The 22,213-nt window shown below is 40.9% G+C and overlaps 2 protein-coding genes across 2 annotated transcripts in view; both read left to right on the top strand.

Annotated features, from left to right (window-relative positions):
* The first annotated feature begins 1,035 nt into the window (after window positions 1-1,035).
* mad2l2 (mitotic arrest deficient 2 like 2) lies at window positions 1,036-5,933 on the top strand. The gene is made up of 8 exons (XM_077224404.1): window positions 1,036-1,377; window positions 1,468-1,586; window positions 1,733-1,804; window positions 1,938-2,038; window positions 2,115-2,209; window positions 2,322-2,395; window positions 4,838-4,930; window positions 5,295-5,933. Exons 1-8 carry the CDS (start codon window positions 1,338-1,340, stop codon window positions 5,331-5,333), a joined length of 633 nt encoding a protein of 210 aa, XP_077080519.1. The 5' UTR covers window positions 1,036-1,337; the 3' UTR covers window positions 5,334-5,933.
* The window catches only part of LOC143732921 (tumor necrosis factor receptor superfamily member 14-like), a 47,696-nt gene continuing 30,860 nt past the window's right edge, over window positions 5,378-22,213 (top strand). The window contains exon 1 of the mRNA XM_077224395.1: window positions 5,378-5,462. The gene's annotated coding sequence lies outside the window, so the exon portion shown is untranslated. The remainder of the gene's footprint in view (window positions 5,463-22,213) is intronic.

The raw sequence follows: 22,213 nt of genomic DNA, 5'->3' as shown, positions 1-22,213 counted from the left end.
TTTGCTCACAGCCCGTCATAAATGAAATCCCTAAACTGCTGTCTTGGTTAATAAAAATAAACTTGTCTTGTTTTCCTGATTGAAGCAGGCGTATTATTGCGAAAAACTAGTGTGCCATATGATTAAATAAATAAATATTTCATTAAAAGCATCAACTAATCTTTAAACAAGTTAAATCTTATGAAATCCATGCAGAATTTAATACACTGTCAGTTATCATAGTTGTCTTTCCTTGATGTTAATACTTTTCATTATTCACCTGTCAGTTTACTCACTTTAGGGGGTGAAAACAGCCATGTATTTTACAGAGAAGTTCTTTAACCATGCATTTTATGTGATCTCTGACTCTGGCCTTACTGCCAGCTTACTTACTGCATAGGCTACTATGAGATATAATATTTAATAATCACACTAGTATATTCCTTTCATTCACACAAAAAAGTGAGTGTAGGCTATAAAGATTCTCAAAATCAGAGAAGGGTATTCCTGCACAACCGCAGGCTGCAGTTTCAGGACCCCAGTTTTAGGACCGCAGTTTCAGGACCCTAGTTTTGTGTTACAGTGCCACCTACCGAACTGGATCACCGGAAACACTCATCATTTAACCCCTTTCGCGGCAAAGATCACAGACGGCCCCAGGTTATTGTTCAACATTCATTATTCGTTAAAACATCAGACTCTTACTTATTTGATCTGGACAAACTGAGCATCATTAGAAATATTTAAAACTCCAGCTTCGATAGTTGACCACTGTTTATGATAAAACTGGTTTGCAGTGACATTAATTTCTTAATTTATGACAGGAGTGCAAAATTATTAATCTGTAACGTTCGTTATTTTGAATAGAAATCATCACTCATAAAGCTGTCATTCACGTCTTCTCCGGTTTATTTGTGTTCACATCATAGACTGTAAAAAATAGGTTCACATACATACAGAAAATCACTCCCCTGTTCAAATCTGTAGGTTTAAGTGCTATGGGGCTTTGTCACGTTCATCCACTCCAGTAGGTGGCAGCAGAATCAGATAAACCATATAGCGCTACTGTTCTACTGCAGATTACAGAAGAAAATTGTAAACATCCTGATCCAAGAATCAAAAAAATGTAGGAGATGCTGCCTTGTTTTATTAAATGTTTGTTCATTTAATGTTTATTTGCCCATGACAGACGTTTTTCAAATGATAGCACTGAATGTATTGCACTAGGATTTTTCGCAGAGAACTCGCATTTATTACTGAATGCACAGATATTCTGAAGCAACCATGCATGATCGCTGACATGTGAGACTATCATCAGTTCTTTAAAGGTTGTTGTATCTATTTTTGGCGATTTTATTATGGCCACTCTGACAAGGCAAGACCTTAATTTTGGCCAAGGTAAATTGCAGTTCATTTATAAATTTACTGCACGGTACAGCTTTCAAATAACACCATTGTGAGTGTTCTGATTATATTGGTCATTTGCAGTTGTTGCTGACATTCTGTGTGAGTTTTTGGAAGTGGCCATTCACCTCATCCTCTATGTCAGAGAAGTTTATCCCTCTGGCATCTTTCAGAAAAGGAAGAAATATAACGTTCCTGTGCAGGTAATGTTTTTAAGATTGATGATAGCTCTGTAATGCACTCTTAAATCAATGTTTTTGGAAATCTTATAACATTAGTCCGCACAAGTGAGCACAAAGTTAGTGCTGAATGGAAGAAAAGATTTGACCACTCATATTTAATTTGACAGATGTCATGCCATCCTGAGTTAAATCAGTACATTCAAGACACGCTCCATTGTGTCAAGCCATTGATAGAGAAGGTGAGTTTTTATTTCATTTTTGATTAATGTACACATTTGAAAGAAAAACAGGTTAAGCAATGTAATATAAAACCGCTCCATCTTTACAAAACATAAGGTAGTGGATAAGACATGTTTGATGTTGTTTGTGCAGAATGAGGCTGAGAAGGTTGTAGTGGTGATTATGGATAAAGAGCATCATCCAGTGGAGAGATTTGTGTTTGAGATCTCACAGCCTCCACTGCTGTCCATCAGGTGAGTGACAGTTGGTTCAGTGTTTCTGAAGCAAACATTGTGCATGTCTTTCATACGTATGATTTTTCCGTGTCAGCTCAGAGACTCTACTGTCCCACGTGGAGCAGCTGCTGAGAGCTGTGATTCTAAAAATCAGTGTGTGTGACGCTGTTCTAGGCACCAATCCTCCAGGTAGGTGCTCAGCCTACACCACAAACCAAGCTACCTGGATAATGACCTTACACTTATTGAATAAAGTTTTAATAGATTTACATTACTATGCTTTTTTTTTTTCGCTCCGCAGGATGTACATTCACAGTACTAGTACATACCAGGGAAGCTGCCACAAGAAACATGGAAAAAATTCAGGTCATCAAGGTGTGTTAAAACCCCTTTTTTTTCTTTTCTTTTCTTTTGTTCACTCTGTTGACTGGATATCTAAGTGAATCTTGCCAGAAAGCCAAAAACAAAAACTTTACATGCAAACTTATGGAAGCTTGTTTGCACCACGGAGTAAAACATTTTATTAATTAAGTCAGAATTGTGGGGTAAAAAGTCTTTAATTTTTTTTTTATTTCATGGTGGAAACAAGCTTTCATGCAAAAATGATGTGAAGTCTTAGGCCTTGTCCCAAATGGCACACTTCATGTGCACTTGCAGTCTTGAAGTATAATTTCCTGCTGTGAAAATTCAGTCGTTCAACGGTGGACCACTCCCAAAAAGAGAAACTAATATGTTTTTAAGATTGCTCGGTCTAAATACATGGCTGCAAAAACATGCAACATAAGGGGACTGAACTTTATTGACATTTGCAATCTTTTCTGGAATTTAACTTACTTTTAACTTACTTAATTTTAAGTAATTTTAACTTACTTAAGACTTACTTTGCTTACCACAGCTATGCAGATTACAACAGATCTACTCAGCCCTTTTGCCTAACGACTACAGCCCTATTGATTCCCTGTGCTAATATATTGATTAAATTAACAGTTGGATGTGGCAAAACTTTCTTCAGTTAAACAAGTCATTGGGTTTGGAAACAAAGATGAAGTTCTCAAAGTGAATGCATACCTTGACTCTAGGGGTCAAAAAAAAAAATGTAGTTAGGAATCTTGGTGTGATTTTGGAGCCAGACAGTAGTCATGTCACACCAATTACTAGCTTAAATCAGCATGCTATTATCTTAAAAATATTTCTAGAATTAGATATTTTGTATCCAGTCAAGACTTAGAGAAAGTTGTTCTTGCCTTTATCACCAGCAGGGTGGATTATTGTAATGACCTCCTCACTGACCTTACCAAAAAGACCATTAGACAGCTTTAGCTCATACAGAACGCTGCTGCGAGGATTCTGAGCAGAACCAGAAAATATGAACACATCACACTAAAGTCTTCAGGACTTTACACTGGCTTCCAGTTACATTTAGGATTGACTTTAAAGTACTATTACTTTTTTATATATATATATAAATCACTCAATGGCCTAGGACCTCAATAAATTGCAGATATGCTCACTAAATATAAACACAACAGATCACTAAAATCATTAGGAATCAAGTCAGTTAGAAATATCAAGTGTTCACTCAAAGCAAGGCGAGTCCGCAAATAAGTAAAAATAATTCCCCACATGGTGGCAGCGTTGCAGGAGGGAGTTTTTAGAACAAAGAGATCTTGAGATACGCTATTGAGGATGAACTTTCCGTTTTAGAAATACACAAACAGGGGCTATTGAAGAAGCAGTAATAGTTATTTGACCGGAAAACCTTGTTGGAAACTTTCCCGGGTTATGGATACTCTGCGGGAGCACTGCTTTAATGTGCCATCAACATCTAGACAGAGGAATGTCATTCATGACAGGAATGTACTTCAGATAAAGACGGCTCAAGTTTGTTTTACACCTGCTCTATCTTACAATGTACCTTGGCTATACCAAAGGAGGAAATCCCGATACATTTTTATCGGATTAAAGGAGAAAAATTATGAATGAATGAAATTCATTAATTGACACTTAAACTGCTGCTATATCAACAAACTAACAAAGAAAATACTTGAGATTTTGCTACCCGTCATGTGAACGAGAAGCGCGTTCAAACTCTGATATGCAAGTGGCTGCCATGGTAACAATAATACCTTAACTGACTAATGTGGAATACCTTTTATTTGAGGAAATTTGATTATATAGCTGGACTGGTTTGAACTTATTGGTCCTGCGATGCCTATTGATTCCAGTTGATTTGAATTAATCTATATAATGGCTAACGTTGTTTAAGTGAATGCTGCAGTTTAATATACAATGATCATAATGCAAGGCAAGCACATCCCATGTATCTGACCTATTTATAGCGGTATTCAGTATGGGATTTGACTGTTCATAGATTAAGTAGTCTATTTTAAATGGATCGTTATACAGGACGTTATACAGACGGGGTTAGACCACAGTCTATGGGCTAGACTAGTCGGTTGCAAATTTTCCGTTTAAGTGTTAATGAAATATTAGTTGTGCACATCCCCAGTTAAGACATATCTTTTTAAAGTTTCTTATGTGTATAACAATATTGTGTGTACATATGTTTTTGTTTTACCTTTTGATCCCTTTATTATTGCTTTTGAGTATTTTTATATTGCTATCTTGTAAAATATAATTTTGCTATTATGCAACCCATAGCTGGGAACAGCTTCCAAAAGAGATGTGCTCCAACAGTAGCCACATTCAAATCCAGACTTAATGCATACAGTAAATGACAATTTTCATTTTTGGTGAGCTATCCCTTTAAAACTCTCTGCACATATCTTGACATCTCTTGTCTTATCTGCTTTACAGGATTTTCCATGGATTGTAGCAGATGAGCAGGAAGTTCACATGGAAGAGGCTAAACTCATTCCTCTAAAAACGATGACTTCTGATATTCTCAAGGTGAGACATTCCTAACAGTCCGATTTCATTGCTGGCACAAAATGCTCTTGGATCATTCTGAGTGAAAAAGGAACAAATTAAATATTGAGCCTCACACATTCTTGTGTTGATAGTATTAAATTAAATGCACATGTATCTAAAAAATCTTCGAAATAATTAGGCTATTTCAGAATGACCATATTCCATTTTCTGGGTCATAGCAATCTCACTACAAAGCAGCCAGAAAGCTACTCCATTGACACAGAACACCATGTTCTTGTAAAAAAAGAAAGTAACATGTGTTGTCAGAAAAAAAAGTATAGGCTATACTAGTAACAGTCTTGGAACATTTATCAAACCGTGTTTTCTCCTTTCCTGTAAACAGATGCAGCTCTATGTAGAAGAAAAGACACAGAAAACTTGATGCACTGCAAGTGGAGCAGATAAAAGATTCTGTTAGTTTCTGTTTCACAGGAAGTGGTTTTAAGTCATGTTTATGTATTTCTCAGAAACTTAACGGAAATATATTGAGCTGGACTTTACTTCTTTTTATGTGAGTAGAATTAATGTTTATCGGTATATCTGTATCTTTGCCTGTTTCATTTTTATCACTTTTTGCTCAAGATTTGTCATTGTGCTGAAATTGTCTATAGCTACAGGGAAGTATGAGACTTGAAAACGGTTTTGAAACTGCACAGCGCAACATCTACATTTTGTTAAGTGAGATAAATAAATGTTTACAAATGAGATGTTTTTTTTTATTAGATTTTGCTTTTGATTAAGAATTTCTGAATTAAGAATTTCTAAAAAATAAATGTATCATACAAGCAGAGTGTTTTCATGGCAAAAGTTTAGTGATCCTTTAGTGATTGTCAAACACAATTGAATAAATTCAAGGGGCACATTTTAATTTCGCAAAGCTCTCTGTCTTTTACCATAAGCGGGTCTCTTTTGAACTTCACTAATCGAATGTGCATGTGCCATTCAATCCAGCAACAAATAAAGCAACAAATGATCACCTTAATCACACTGTACTTTGCTGTTTGGTGATCATTCAACATCAAACCACGATTACAGTATAAAACTGATGTGTCAGAGGTAAATATATGCAGTTTTATGTTTCTTCTCATCGTGTAAGCACAATGGCCATGTTATCACTTTGAGGAAACCAATGAAGAAAACATGAGTAAATAATATTTACAGATGTCTGTACTATATAACAAATATAATGCTGAAAATAATACTCTTTGAACAATTTATGTTAAATATAGTGAAAAATCTTCAGAGTGGACAAATATAGATTTTGAAATGGAAAATGTTTAGGAACCCTGGATATTATTTTGTGATCCTTTCATACTATCACTTGTCCTGCATCATTATGTGGTTTGTTCAATTCACTTCTACAGTTGTTGTTCATGTTCATTAACACTAGCGTCTCCAAATTAGAGTAAGCATATGCTGTCATTGTTCCCACACTTCTTATTAGTTAATTTTCCAAACCTGAAAACACATTCTGATTGCGCCTGATTGGATGGTTGGATGTTTTTAAAACTGATGGGGACGTGTAAATAATCATTTAGAATCTAAAAAGGCTAAATATAAAGCCATATTTGTTTTAAGTTTAGGTGATTATACTGTTTTATTCATATTGTTGAACCTGGTGAATGCTGTTCATTTTAAATCTATTTTACTTCAGCATGCACAACTATTTTGCAGAAAAGCAAACTTTTTATGTATGAAAATGACATTAGGTCATAAAACAAAATACGGTGACATGCGGAATCCAGGCCAATTATTATTTCGAGACATAATTTAAGCCACTGAATTTAAATGAATTCAAATGATTGTTCTGTTTATTTGCCCAAACCATTGTTTAATAATCTGTCAACGCATACACAGATCCTTAAAATTTCCTTATCTCTCTACCTGCAGCTCTGTGCTAATACAAACAAATATCTTCAATCCAGATAAAGTAAACAGTATTTTAAGTTCACAAAAGCAGAAATTCCTGTTCATTTAGTAGAACTATGTTAAAAAAGTAGAAGAGAAAGTGGTTGTTTCAGTTCTGTGAGGGAAATGAAATTTCTGTGTTCTACAGAATATTTCTGTTTAAAGGGAAATTAAAACGGCTACACTGTTTTGCAATTAATTGTGACATTTCTTGTATTGTGTTCCTGCAAATCTCCATGCTAGAGTACAAAATTTTAGCCGTGGCATGGCATGCATACTAAGGTAGCCCGTCTGTCATGCTATAGATCATTCAAATAATTAAATATCTATTTTCAGTCATGAAAATAGATCTCCAGAGTGTAGTTTTTGGGTCAAAATCACCAAAAAGTGCCTTTGAGACTTCACAATTTATAAAATAAAAATCTGAGATTTTCCATTTAACTTCATATGTGTTGTATTAAGGAGACTTTAGGCTGTTAGAAATGCATATTGGTCAAGCTCCAGCACTTTTTATAAATTAACTGCAAGATGACAATATATGAGCAAACCATAAAATATATCCACCCTGTCATGGACAAATCTAAAGTAGAATAAATACATTTTCATTGCATAGTTATTATAAAATGTAGATCTGCAGAAATATAATGTGTCCCTTTCCCAACAAAACATTTTAGTTAATGATAAAAGTCTTTTGATAATAATGAAATTACTGCCTAAATGTGTTTTGCCCAATAAAATATGCGATAGTTGCACATTCTTTTCTAAATAAAATCCAACAACAAAAGATATTTAGTCAAAGTTTAAAACAATATTAACTGGCCCTCATTTGTTTATTAAGAAATCACACACAATGTTTCGTTAACTTGTTAAAATATTTTGTTTATTTTCTTAAAAGTTAAAGATGACAGGGTGGAACTTGGCATGACAGGGTGGACAAATGGGTGAACTAGAAGAAAACAGGAACATTAGATAAACAATAGGAACAAAATGAAACCCTAAAGCAATATAAAGAAGGATTTCAGGAATTCATATTCTGCATCACTTTAATCCTCTTAGATCTTCCACATACTTCCAAACAGACGGATCAATCTGTAGGGAGCGCTTGATCAGAGCATGTGGTGGGAAAACTCATTTTACTCCGAATTCTGAAGTCTTTTTAATCACGCAGTGAAACTGCACGGCCATTGGTTCGTACAGACTAATAAAACAAACCAGTGGCAAAGCAACGGAGCTATGCCAGCCAGAGAGCACCAATTTGGGCATGACATCTGGCTTTAAAGCAGGCGATCTGGCATAGCATACTCAGATTAAATTAGACTGAAGCGACGAATTGAGAGTCGTGCAGCAAAATAGCATGGCCTGAAACACAGTATTCATTCTCATATCTCAGGGAACCGAGGTTACGTTATGTCCCCTTCGATATTTTATTCGTACTGCGTGGCTAGACTCTGTTATGGGGAACCAATACAATCACGCCATGCTATGGCTGCGGAATGACTAATGATATACTTGGGCTTAAGCCCTCAGCAGAGCCTAGAGGAACCAAGACATAATTGGGAATACTCATTTTGCTAGGGGGTCAGATGTAAGTCGGAGCCACCTAGGAACGTAAACCAGGAAAAACTCACAGAGATCGATCCTCCCCTAGACAATCGTTCCAAGAAAACCTGTAGTGCCTAGGCACTAGAAGGGCCGAGAGCTGGTTGGGTAAGAGAAGGCAATAGCCTGTTACCAGTGGCCCAGACCTTGATCGGAGCCACAAAGTTATTATAGCAATAGGCGATAGCCACAGAGTTACCCCATATAGTAGGGGGAAAAGTTCATAGTGGTTTGGGCTCAGCTGAGGCCAAATCCACTAAACAGAAAGGACTTGTGCCTGCAGAGCAGAGACTTCTAGATTGTAGAACCTGGTAAATGTAGACGGCGGGGACCAGCCGGCCGCCGCATGAATATCACGAATGGAGACACCACTGGACCAGGCCCAGGCCATGCCTCTAGTGGAATGAGCTCTTATATCTGATGGGGCATTGTAGGCCCGTCGAAGAGTAGGCTACTGCAATTGCATCCACTACCCATCTGGATATCCTCTGCTTCGTGACCGGATGTCTTTTGGTGCGGCCTCCGAAGCATACAAAAACTGTTCCGTGTGTCTAAAAGAGGTGGAGCGCCCTATGTATATGCTCAAAGCCCTGACAGGACAGAGTAAATGCTGCTCTCGGTGAGGGGGCGAGGTGGGTTCAGCCTCATGGACCCCTTCATGAAACGAACCACAAGGTTGTTTCTGCCCACAGTTTGGCCAGCCACAGGGGTGTGGAACGCTGCAATGGCTGCCACATAAACCTTGAGCGTGCAGGGAGTACGTCCCTTATCCAGCAGCTCCTGCAGCAAAGACAACATCAAAGATATGTCGCAAGAGAGAGGGTCTGCGCTCCGGGCTGTGCACCAGGCATAGAACACAGACCATTTAAGGACATAGAGGTGTCGTGTAGACAGGGCTCTAGCCTCGGAAATAGTGTTTAAAACTCTCTTTCGGGGAGATGCATAGGCTCCCATCAAGAGGCCAAAAGTGCAGTGCCCACAACTCAGGTTGGGGCTGCCAAATCATCCTGTTCGCCTGAGAGAGGAGGTCCCATCTCAGAGGGATGGGCTACGGGGCTGCTGTGAGGAGCCGCGTCAGCTCTGAGAAACATGGTTGGTTCCTCCAGAGAGGGGCCAGGAAGAGGACTATTTGTATGTTTGTATTCCCTGATTCGTCTGATGACCTGAGGGATCTATGTGATAAGGGGGAAAGCATATAGGAGAACGTGGGACAGTGCATTCCTGCTTTTTGAGAAATAAGTTGGGCAGTGAGAGTTGTCTTCTGTGGCAAAGAGGTCGACCTCTGCCTTTCCGAAGATCTCTCATATTTGGTGAGATTTCCCTCCGAGTGGACGTTGCTTCGAGATAGCATGTCTGCCCCTTGGTTCAGTTTGCCTGGCACGTGCGCTACTGTCAGAGAGTGAAGGTTGTGGTGTGCCCATACCAGGAGGTGTTTCACCAGCTTGAACAGAAGTTTTGAGGTGAGCCTGCCCTGGCGATTTATTTAAGATATCACTGTCATGCTGCCACATCTGTCAAGACCACCTTCCTTCTGGTAACCATCTCTAGCGTCATGCCAGACTGGAACCAACAAGGATTCCTTTAAGGGTCCAGGGCTGACACGCAGGCCTGGCTCACCTTGATACATAGGCGTCCGCGACACCAGGCATGGGCTAGTACTCAAGATTTCAACCAGTACTGAAGGGGCCGCATGTTCAGCAGACCTAGCTGAAGTACTGGAGATGCAGAAGCCATGAGGCCCAGCATCTTCTGAAAAGACCTGACGGTGGGAGAGGCTCCAATTTTGAAAGAGGCCGTCCTCCTCAAATTTCCCTTTAATTGCAGTTAAATAACAGTTAAACTAGGCTTGTCTAGTCTTATTCATTTACATTGTTCGGGCTGTATTTTTTCAAACAGTCAATGAAATCCATGTCAATCTTTTATTACATGAAAAAAGGTTTGTAAACTGTCATCAAACAACCATCATCATCAAAACACCTGCTGATAGCGATATTGCCAAAAAAGTTCACGTCCACTCATGTATAGAATCTACTGTTATGTATTATAATATATAATATGTAAAAAAAAAATCAAAATGTGGCAAAAACTGCACATGAACCTTGTCATGAACCATGTCCACCCTGTCATGGAAGACTTGGTGACAGGGTGGACAATGACAGGGTGGACATTTTTGGCTAAAGTTAGCATTTAATTAACATATGGTGCACCTGCAGTAAGCAAAGTGATTCACTGTGGAAGCTGACTGTTCACGGTTTAAAATATATATATTTAATTTTTGAAAAGTTTTTATGTTAATTAATATTTCACAATGATAGGGTGGACATGTTAAGCTTGACAACACACAACTACAAACACAATATGATGAAAATGAGGAAATATAAGTGTAGATACTTATTTTGTGTGCAGCAGATGTTTTACCCTCCACTGAAGAAAGACCAAATGGGGGAGGGGATGTCACTGACTACATCAGTTGGTTTCTTAAAGGGCTTTTACCCCCATAATGACAGGGTTGACAGCAATTTCAGGGACACATGCAAAATGCTTAATATTATTATGAAATAAAATATAAATAATATAAATGACTTGTTTTATTAAATAACTTGTTGAGAAGAATACGTACATCCAAAAAGTATTTTAATTTTATGTAATTTAACCGCTTTTTACGCTCACTTGACTTAGCTGAGCAGCGTGTGGGACATGCCAAAATCACATACATCCAATCAAAGAAAATGGTATAAAATCAGAAAAACACATTTCAAGAGACTTATCATTGTATTTTTATGTTTGTAAATGTTTGGCCATTTATAATACAACATCAGAATTTCATTATTTTTCATTATGTTCATGATGACTGAGCGATTCTGATGAGGACACCAAAGGCACTTTATAGTGATATTGACTCTTTTAGTTTTTTTTTTTATGTGAAACTTTTAATGTACACACCTTTATTGTTGGGACATTAATTATTTTATTTTTTAATGGAGAAAAAAAAACATTTTCTCTAATGGACTTTAAGACTCTAGCTATAGCAATCTTATAAAAATAATATTTTCAGGATAAGCACTTTAATAAACATTCATGATGTTTTTTGTCTGTAATGATGCAATGAGTCACATGAATGAAAGCAGCTTCTTGTTTCAGTGTGGAACTGGAATTTTCTTTTTTCACATCAGGTTTGTTTAAAATGTTTTCAATATACTGACAAAGTATTTTAAGCTGAGTTGTGTGTCTTGTTAAGTAAGTAGAATTATTTTTTACCTATTTACTGTATATTTTGCCTCCATTTCATTTTTTTCATATTTTAAGCTTTATCACTGCACTCAAATGTTCCTGTTTTATTTTTAACACAATTTTGTGTTCTTTAACTGTTCCATATACGCGTTTACAAAGTGAAGATGAGTTTGGTTAAGAGCTGTAGAGTTCTAAAGATTTCCAAAACAGCTTTTACATTATAGATTCAAACTATGATCTTTAGTCACTAAGTTGTTTTGTGAATGTTCCTCCTTATACATTGATATTTCTATTTAAGGATAGGCCTAATTATAGTTGATAATTACATGATAATTATCAATCTATGTATTTAAATGGTTGCAGAAATCAGTTCATATGCATTTTCACTGATCCTATCCAACCGGGCCTGAAAAACAAGCGCAAACACTCTAAAAACTTTAACCATGGTTTAGTCAATTTTTTTGGTGAAACATTTTAACACTTAAAAATATTGATTTAATTTTAAAGCAGTGAAATAAATTACATACACTGTATAAACTGAGTAAATGTAAGTAAAAAAATTAAGTAGATCTGAGTAACTGCATTTGGTACATTAACAAATAAAATTGAGTAGAATTAATTGGGGAACAACATTTAAAAAAACAATATGTATGAGTAATATCAACTGTTTTTATTTATTAGTAATATTAACTTTTTCATTTCCTTTAAACCTTTGTAAAAAACAGGGACGTCACTAGGCCCTTTTTAGGGGGGCTTCAGGGCTAAAAATTTGGCGATTAATATACAAAAATTTGTGTTCGCTTCAGTCTTGTTAATCAGATTCAGCTCATTCTTCATCTTCAATCCGCAGCAGCGCCGAGCAGAGAGCACGTCAGAAACAGAGGACAGGGTGTGTGTGTGTTCATCTGAGCCTCATTGGTCTGTCACTGCTCGTCAATGTCAGAATATTTGAGATGACGAATCAAATCAAAGTAGGCGGGCTTTATGTTCACAGACGCTGCTGAGCGCGAAATCCTCAAATTTTAGCAGAGCAACTCGACGCTTCAGTGTACGATAAAGTACGAAATGCGAGATAAGATGCAAGTAAGTAGTAGCTAAACTTAACATTTCATATTTGACAGTTTTTTTAGGTCATTATAAATGTTAAACGAATGACAAAAAATAATCTGGCAAACTAATATAACGTTAGTTTAATTTCGCCATCCACATGAACTGCCTTTGTAACTCAAGTAAGGTTAGCCTGCCCTAATGTAATAATTAGTTTACTGTCATTGTGAGGGGACAATAAACATTAACATAGCCGTTTTTATCATGTTAGGCACATGATTAATTATGAATGTGTACATATTGAGAATATAATACAAATTGTAGCCTTTTGTAAATTAAAAAAGCTCAGCTTTATAGGAGGGAAAGAGAAAGGGCAAGATGAGAAGACTGAAAAAAAAGAAAGGAGGATGGAGATCAGGAGAGAGAAGGTGTTGACAAATAATTTACTGCCCGCTGACATGGTTTTAAAGCTATTTCTTATCCTTTTTTTATGGTCTTCAAACGTCTTGAAATGCACATATCAGAGAAATACAACATTTGAATGTTATACCCATGTATTTGGGTCATACAGTAGGCCTACAGTTTTGGTCTGATAACCCACCATGCACACTCCACAATGAATAGCTTATTATCCTTATGTGACTGTTAAAGGTCCCATATTATGCAAAATTCACTTTTGCATGCTGTTTGGACATAAATGTGTGTTGGCAGTGTGTGTACACAACCACCCAATAGTGATAAAAATCCACTCACTCCTTTTTTATTAATCCCCATAAATCATCAGCAGTGTCTCCCAACCATAGACATAATACATACATAGACGCCCTATTGGCTGCTGGAGCGTACGTCAACGGCGCCACCATATAGCGGAGGGCAACTTTCTCATACTTCTCATAGCGAGAATTGAGAAAAATGCCTGTTTCGTGTGCTGCTTGGGGCTGGACAAATCGCCACACAATTGAAAACAGGTCTCGAGGAATTATCTTTCACAAGCAAGACTGAACATTTGTTTCTGGTTGTATTTGGTCATGATATAATTAGTAATAGTAACGTCCAGAGGAGAAAAGCCGCGAAATTTAAAAATACTACTGTTATTGTGTCACGAAATGTAGTTTTAATAGTATTTCAGGCGACAATGTAGTTGTTTAAAGCTCAAATATGTGGTTTATTTATAAAGATAGCGCCTATTTAAAAATTGTATCTGACGGTCTCGGAGTTGAGATGCAGGGATCAGCGCGCGCTCAGCGCTCTAGTGTACCCCGCCTGGAACAGCCTTACCTCGGCTAGTGCTTCTGACGTTTGCCGCTGGCTCTGATGTCTCTAGTATAATTAATTATATCTTCACAATTCTTATCCAAGAATAAAAAGCCAGATAGCCTACATGACAAGCCGGAGCTTTGACAATTCCTTATTTAAAAAAAATGGTTTATAAATCTGTCTAACTATCGAGATTTTAAATAAATAGAGATGGAACTTTTTGTACACCACGTATACGTTTATCAAATTAAAATCCAAACCACTGAAATCAGTTGATAAATGTAATTTTCTTTTTTGTTTTTATCCAGAAAAACGACTCGGTTACTAACGTAACCTCGGTTCCCTGAGAGGAGGGAACGAGTATTGCGTAATGCTTACGCTATGGGAAAACTCTTTTTCTCGAGAAATATTGAAGTCTTTATGTAAAACGCATTGCAGCTGCACAGCATACAGCAATGAGCGAGGCAGCTCGGTCATTGGCTGTGCTGCGGCAACTTGCACGAACCAATGACGGGGCGACTCTGAACCCGCTTCCAATGAGCGTGCTTCGCGTCCACGCGCGTCAGAGCCTGCCAGGATGGCGTGGCCAAAGGCTATATATTGGGCGCCCCGTCGTCTGAGTTCTTTAGGTTCAATCGACTGAAGCAAATTGACCAAGCACAAGCAGGGCAGATTACGCAATACTCGTTCCCTCCTCTCAGGGAACCGAGGTTACGTTAGTAACCGAGTCGTTCCCTTTCGAGAGGTCTCTCCTATTGCGTAATGCTTACGCTATGGGAACGCCATGTAAAACGCCGTGCGTGCTGACTTCGCTTCTATTAAGCCGGAGGCCGGTGCCTGAGCTTTTTGAGCGAAGTAATTATCCAACGAGCCAGCCGACGGTGGGCTTTATAAAGGGACAACGTGGAACGGCCCAAAGGGGCGTCCAAAGATACACACAAGCACATTTTTATGTACTGTTATGTATGAAAAATCCTCCACATCAGATGCAAGATGTGATTTTATGAGGGAGGAGATAATGCTCAGCATGTACACACCCCAGCCTATGCATAGTTAGACCGACAGTATGTTAGAGTGCAATGAGGGGACCTGTAGGTCATAAAACCTGATAAATGTGGACGGTGAGGCCCAGCCTGCAGCCGCACAAATATCTTGAATGGGTATCCCACTCGACCACGCCCACGAGGAGGCCATGCCTCTCGTAGAGTGAGCTCTGATGCCCAAGGGGCACTGAAGGCCCTTGGCTTCATAAGCCAGCGCTATAGCATCAACTATCCAGCGCAATATTCTTTGCTTCGATACAGCCAGACCCTTAGTGCGGCCGCCAAAGCATACAAACAACTGCTCTGTCTGTCTGAACAGGGCAGAACGTTCCAAATATACTCTGAGTGCCCTGACCGGGCAGAGTAAATTAGCGTCACTTTCGTCCGCTGGGGACGATAGCGTGGCCAAAGATATCACCTGTGCTCTGAAAGGAGTAGAGAGCACTTTAGGAATATACCCGTGTCTTGGCCTGAGGACAACCCTGTTGTCGTTAGGTCCAAACTCCAAGCAGGTAGCGCTTGATGACAGCGCGTGCAGGTCGCCCACTCTCTTGACCGAGGCGAGAGCCAGCAAGAGAGCAGTTTTGAGCGAGAGCTGTTTAAGGTGCACAGTTCGGAGGGGTTCGAACGGGGCACGCTTAAGTGCGTCCAGGACCGTGGCCAGGTACCAAATAGGCACCGAGGGGGGGCGTGGGGGATTTATCCTCCTGGCGCCCCTCAGGAAACGAACAACTAGGTAGTTTTTCCCTAGTGTGCGTCCTTCGACCGGTTCATGTGATGCCGCTATGGCAGCCACATATACTTTGAGCGTGGAGGGGGTGCGGCCTGCCTCCAACAGCTCTTGTAAGAAACCGAGCACACTCGGTACTTCGCATGTGTCAGGATTCAGGTTCCTGGACTTGCACCAGTCACTGAACACCTTCCATTTCTGGGCATATAAGCGCCTCGTAGAGGGCGCTCGCGCCTCAGTGATGGTTCTCAACACTCCACTGGGGAGGTTCCCGGGAATCCGTTGAGGGGCCACGCATGGAGGGCCCACAGATCGGGGCGGGGATGGAGCATCGTCCCGTTGGCCTGCCTGAGGAGATCTAGCCTCAGTGGAATCGGCCATGGGGCAGATTGTATCATCTGCATCAGTTCTGGAAACCACGTCTGGTTTTTCCAGAGTGGGGCTACCAGGAGCACTGCACATTTCTCCTCCCTGATCCGACTGATGACCTGAGGTAGCATCGCAACCGGAGGGAAGGCATACAGCGGGCGGCTCGGCCAGACTTGGGCGAGCGCGTCCGTGCTCTTTGAAAAGAAGAGAGGGCAGTGCGTATTTTCCTTGGAGGCAAAGAGGTCGACCTCTGCTCTGCCAAAGGTTTGCCATAACCACTGAATCGTCAGGGGGTGGAGAGACCATTCTCCTGGGAGAACTTTGTCTCTGGACCGCATGTCCGCTCCCTGGTTCAGAACGCCTGGCACATGCGCTGCTCTCAGCGAGCGCAGGTTGCGCTGGGACCATAGGAGGAGCTCCCTGGCCATCGAGTGCAGGGAGCTCGATCTGAGTCCACCCTGACGATTTATATGCGAGACTACCGTCATGTTGTCCGTTCGGACTAGGACGTGCTCGTCCTTCAGGTACGGGAGCAGGGCTCTAAGAGCCAAAGCGACCGCTTTCAATTCCAGACAGTTTATATGTAGGCGCTTCTCCGGGTTTGACCACAAGCCGGAGACAGGCCTGCCCTCGTAAAGGGCCCCCAACCTATTTTGGAGGCATCTGTCGTGATCATTTTTCTCCTTGTGTTTACACCCAAACTCACGCCGGACTGATACCAGTCGACAGCTTTCCAGGGCGTCAGGGCTTTTATGCAGCCGTGATTTGCCCTGATTAAAAAGTCGCCCGAGCGCCACGCGCGAGTGGGGACACGGCTTTTGAGCCAGCGTTGGAGAGGACACATGTGCAACAATCCTAGCTGGAGTACAGCTGATGCTGAGGCCATGAGACCGAGCATCCTCTGAAACCGCTTGACGGGGGCGCGCCCGCCCGCTCTGAACGATGTTGCAAGGCGCCGGATAGTGAGCGCGCGCTCTGATGAGAGGCGCGCCGTCATCTGCACTGAGTCTAGCATTATTCCCAGAAAAGAAATATTCTGGCTGGGGGATAGCATGCTCTTTGCAAAATTGATTTTTAGACCTAGGCACTCTAGATGACTGATAATCCAAGACCTGTGTGTCACTAACTGGCTCTCTGATTGTGCTAGTATTAGCCAATCGTCGAGATAATTTAGTATTCGCACTCCCCGCTGTCTCAGGGGGGAAAGTGCTGCATCCATACATTTCGTAAATGTACGGGGTGCCAGTGACAGGCCGAATGGTAGTACTGTGTACTGGTATGACTGTCCCTCGAAAGCGAATCTCAGAAACGGCCTGTGATGAGGCGCTATTGGAATGTGAAAGTAAGCGTCTTTCAGATCCACTGACAGAAACCAATCCCTCGGGCGAACTTGCGCGAGGATATGCTTGGTAGTTATCATTCTGAACGAACGAATCATTAAAGCTTTGTTCAGATGTCTGAGATCTAGAATGGGGCGGAGACCGCCATCCTTTTTCGGGACGAGAAAATAGCGGCTGTAAAAACCTGCCTCGCTCATAGAGGGGGGGACTGTTTCTATAGCGCCTTTCTCTATCAGTTTGAGCATCTCGGTGCGTAGAACATGTGAAACATCTTTTCTCACTTTCGTCTCTACAACCGCTGTGAAGCGGGGCGGTCTGCGAGCGAATTGAAGCGAGTAACCGTGTTTTATTATGTTCAAAACCCACTTCGGCATGTCGGGGATATTTTCCCAAGCTTTCGCTCGCACAGATATGGGCTGAAGGTTGGCTGGGGGCGTGTCGTAGTGACGTATGGCTCCCGCCAGCGAATCGTTCTGTGTTAACACCGAGCTTACAGCTCTCAGCGGCGCGGACGCGCGCTGAGCAGCTCTGCTGAATGCCGAGTGCAGGGGTGCGTGTGAGATTACAGGCACGCTCGCTGTAATGCTCACAGAGTGAGATGGGGAAATGTTTAGCACTGTGTGTATAGTGCTTATGGGTGGGGGTGCATATACTGTGGTAGGCACGCGCGCCACTTTCATAAAACTTCCCGCTCGTGGCGGGGGGTTTTTGGCCATATAAACAGTGTTTGTGAGTTGGGGTGCGTGCATAACAGCGGGCACACGCGCTACTCTTATACAACTTCCCGCTTTTACTGGGGAAGTGTTTATAACTGTGGGAACAGTGCTTGTGTGTAGTGGTGCAAACGTAACAGTTGGCACACAATCTACATTTATGGGGCGTCCAGCCTGAGCTGGGACAACATTTGGCACTGCGTTGACAGTTTTGATATGTGGGAATGCGCACTTTTGTGTGGACACGTGACCCTTTAATGACACAGGCAGAAAATAGCTCTTTATGTGATTTCTGTGTGTTGCCGTAAAAACGGCGTTTGTTTGCAGGTGGGCGAGCTGTGTAGCTGGCACATTGACTGCTGTATAGACATTTCCAGCCGCCTGTAAGGGCGCAGATGATGTGGCGATCCCCGTCTTGAAGAGGGCCTCGACACGAAGCGCAGGAAGGCATTTGACGCCTTGAAAATTTGCTCTTTTAGAAATAAAGTGTCGCGGGGCGAACACTGAAGCTTTGAAAAGGATATAGTGATGCGCGCCGGATGGCTTAGCAGAAGGGTGATCGAAGGCGGCTGAAGGCGCCGGCGTCCTCGAAGCAGTCCTGCTGTAGGCTTGTCGACGGCGGCGGCGGCGAAAAGACTCCAACAAATCCGGAGGATCAGCGAAGAGAAGGTTCTTTGCTGAAGGAGATTAAATCTAAAGAACTCAGACGACGGGGCGCCCAATATATAGCCTTTGGCCACGCCCATCCTGGCGGGCTCTGACGCGCGTGGACGCGAAGCACGCTCATTGGAAGCGGGTTCAGAGTCGCCCCGTCATTGGTTCGTGCAAGTTGCCGCAGCACAGCCAATGACCGAGCTGCCTCGCTCATTGCTGTATGCTGTGCAGCTGCAATGCGTTTTACATAAAGACTTCAATATTTCTCGAGAAAAGGAGTTTTCCCATAGCGTAAGCATTACGCAATAGGAGAGACCTCTCGAAAGGGAACCGCAGCTCACCGTTTACTTGCATTTGATTACAGTCCAGTCTTGCCCTCCGCAAAATGGCGGACGCGTTGACGTATCGCAGCAAAGTTCCAAAGCGGCCAATAGGGCGTCTATGTATTTATTATGTCTATGCTCCTAACAACGTGTTTTCAGAATGCTGTTTTATGCTGCTTCCCAATTCGCATACTATCCGTCCTAAATAGTATTCGAAATTAGAATTAGTACGTCCCAAATCGTAGTATGTTGAAATGAGTGTTCCAAAGATACCCGGATGGTCTACTTTTTCCGGTCAGAATCCGAAGTGCAGATCGATGCGCACTCTAACGAATGATATTGCCCACAACCCATCGCGCGTTGGACGAGGATTCGATTAGAACTACAAACACGAGTGAAAAGTGTTAAAAAACTACAGACATGGAGGACGCGCGAGTTCGGTGGTAATGTAGAAAGGTTTAGATAAAGGGGTTTGAGTGAAAACATTATTTAATCAATGTTGTCTACATTATATTGCATCTGCAGCAGCATTGTGAACTTTTGTAAAGATAAGTTTAGCCATACACTTTTAAATGCATCATTACATTCCAATTGCAAACACATGAGGAGAGTCACCGCATTAATGACCCACGGCTGCAGACCAAAGTGCCACAACATTTCTCCGAAACGGTAGGAAATTAAATTAGATTGAATGGAGGATTTTAACTGTGACAAGATGATTGACAGGGCAGTTTATGGTGGCTGGACGCACGCGACAGAGCTGTCCGTTAAAGATGACGAAGTAGTATGTCCCAAAGCTTGCCTACTCTTTTGCTACACACTCAAAAGTATGTAGCCTACTTTTTCTTCACAAAAAGAGTACATACTTTTAGGTCGTAGTATAAGTAGGCGAATTGGGACGCAGCCTTAGTGACGTCACTAAGTACAGGCCCCGCCCACGAGTGTTGACCGACACTGCCGTTCTAACATAGGCCGTTTCTCAAAACCAAGAATGCAAAGAACGGACTTGTGTTCTTGGGGAGAACGCTCTTGCTAGTTGTTCTTGGAAGAATGAACTTACAAGGTGACGAGCACACAGAACGCTGCTGACAGTTTGAGGCGATGTGTTCTTGCTGGCATTGCGCTATACCCCCGCACAGCGCCGTCTTCAGTACCCAAACATAACAAGAATTATAGATGATAACAGCCCGTTTTTTAGCATGACTGGCCGGTTGCCTCGCTAGCTACACCCGCGTGCGCTTATGGAGATTCTTCACTACAGAAAATGTTTGAGCATATTTTCGATTCGCCATAAATTTTCGTAAAAATGGCAATATTTGAAATCTACACAGTAGATTTCTCGCATCAAATGTTCCAGAAGTTCATTTAGTGATGAATTAGCATACGAAATTGAAGAAAAACGACTTACTGTTGTTCTGCCTTTCTGCTCCCCGCTTCTTCCTTGAATGCCGAAATGAATGCTGGGATATTTCTGCCGTCAAGTTCACACAAGTTACCAACCGATGCATCCTCGGTAAAATGGGCGTGTCAAGAACACTTCCGGGATTTTTAACCGTTCTTGCCAAAATGCAAACTTGTGTATTGAGACAGTACTTGGGCAGCGACTGATGACGTTTCACAAGTCCACAAGAACACAAGTACAGACAAGAACGCATATTGAGAAAGGGCCATAGACCCGCCCTGATCGAGTTCACAGCTGCTGCACTGATGAGATGTCTCCCAGCATTGTAGGTGTTGTGTGGCTGGATGTATTAATCCACATAGCTCTCTCCTTTACTCCCGAAATCTAAGGCAGCCCCTGAAGACGAGGTGGAATTATTTTGTTTTTAAAGAAAATGCTCCCTCAACTCTACCGAAATTCGTTTATGTACTTGCGCACTTCTTATATCTTACTGTTTACTCAGCTCTTACGTTGAGTTTCTGAAGTGACGCTTCATCTTTTGTGTTATGTACAATAAACTTTATTAAACTCATCAGTAGGCTAAATGTTTGATCATCATTTGGACCTGGTCCGAAACAGCAGACTTATAGGCTATTAATAGTGGATACATACAAGCAGATGACAAATACGTTATCGCAGATGATATAACATAAATATTGTAATTTGATGACGTGTAGGATGTTTCTTTGATAACGGTGTAGGGAGTTCGCTCATTAGAATGAGCGATTATTGTCGGCAAAGAACTTGGCTAACTTTAGTTTCAATTCAGAGAACATTCAAAATTAACGTTATCAAGAAGCTCTTAGAACATATTTTTTGTGAACTGGGGAGTCTAAAGTTGTATTCTTAGCAAATGGGGTGTCTTTTTTCCAGTTCGTTTTCTTAATATTGAACTCATTTGCAGATGAAGATCCCTCTGTAAAATAGTATAATCGACCACCCACTTTTATTAGAACAGCTCTTTCGTTTATGTATTCATTTAGCAGGTGCATTTGTCATAATTTACTTTCAATTGAAGAACACCAAAAGAACAGGCAGCTCTAGAATTCATATGAGCTGTCTGTGAATTCCCTGTGGCATGTTAATACAATTTTAAATGATGAGTCATTGTCACATGTAGCCATGTGTTTACCCTCCTTGCATTATTTGTTTCACGAGTGAAAAGGTTCAATAATTATAACAGAATTCATTTAGCCTACATAATACTGGCGCTTGTTTCAAATTTCAGGCTTAGGTGTAGACTGTGTGAAAAATGTTCATGTTGAACTAAATTAATGTCTGTTCTTGGTGCAAACTCTACAATCCACTCCCTCTATATCAAAGTTTTTGCACCAAGAATTTAGTTCTTGAGATTAATTTACAAGAGATTAATTTAGTTCAACATGAACATTTTTCACTCTACACCTAATCCTGAAATTTAAAACAAGCGCCAGCATTGCATTAACTGTTCCAGCAAACTTTTGTTTAAAGTGTTAAATTGGTTAAATAGAATTTGAAAAAAATACTTACATCATTAATATCATCTTTATTTTGCTCTGCAAGACAGGAAAATATTTATTTTTGTTTATAATTAATATTTTGAGTTTGTTCTCTGAGTGATGTCAATG

The sequence above is a fragment of the Siphateles boraxobius genome, unplaced genomic scaffold (genome assembly GCF_051911475.1).
Source record: "Siphateles boraxobius isolate OS27281-9 unplaced genomic scaffold, OSU_SipBor_1 9, whole genome shotgun sequence".
In the NCBI taxonomy this organism is placed as follows: Eukaryota; Metazoa; Chordata; class Actinopteri; order Cypriniformes; family Leuciscidae; genus Siphateles; species Siphateles boraxobius.
This window is presented reverse-complemented; position numbering and strand designations above follow the sequence as displayed.

What these genes read in the sequence shown, in the direction of transcription:
- mad2l2 (XM_077224404.1), top strand. Translation starts at nt 1,338, where the DNA reads ATGGCCACTCTGACAAGGCAAGACCTTAATTTTGGCCAAG. An exon ending in AGACCTTAATTTTGGCCAAG is followed by an intron (nt 1,378 to 1,467) that starts GTAAATTGCAGT and finishes GGTCATTTGCAG; the next exon opens with TTGTTGCTGACATTCTGTGT. An exon ending in CCTCCACTGCTGTCCATCAG is followed by an intron (nt 2,039 to 2,114) that starts GTGAGTGACAGT and finishes TTTCCGTGTCAG; the next exon opens with CTCAGAGACTCTACTGTCCC.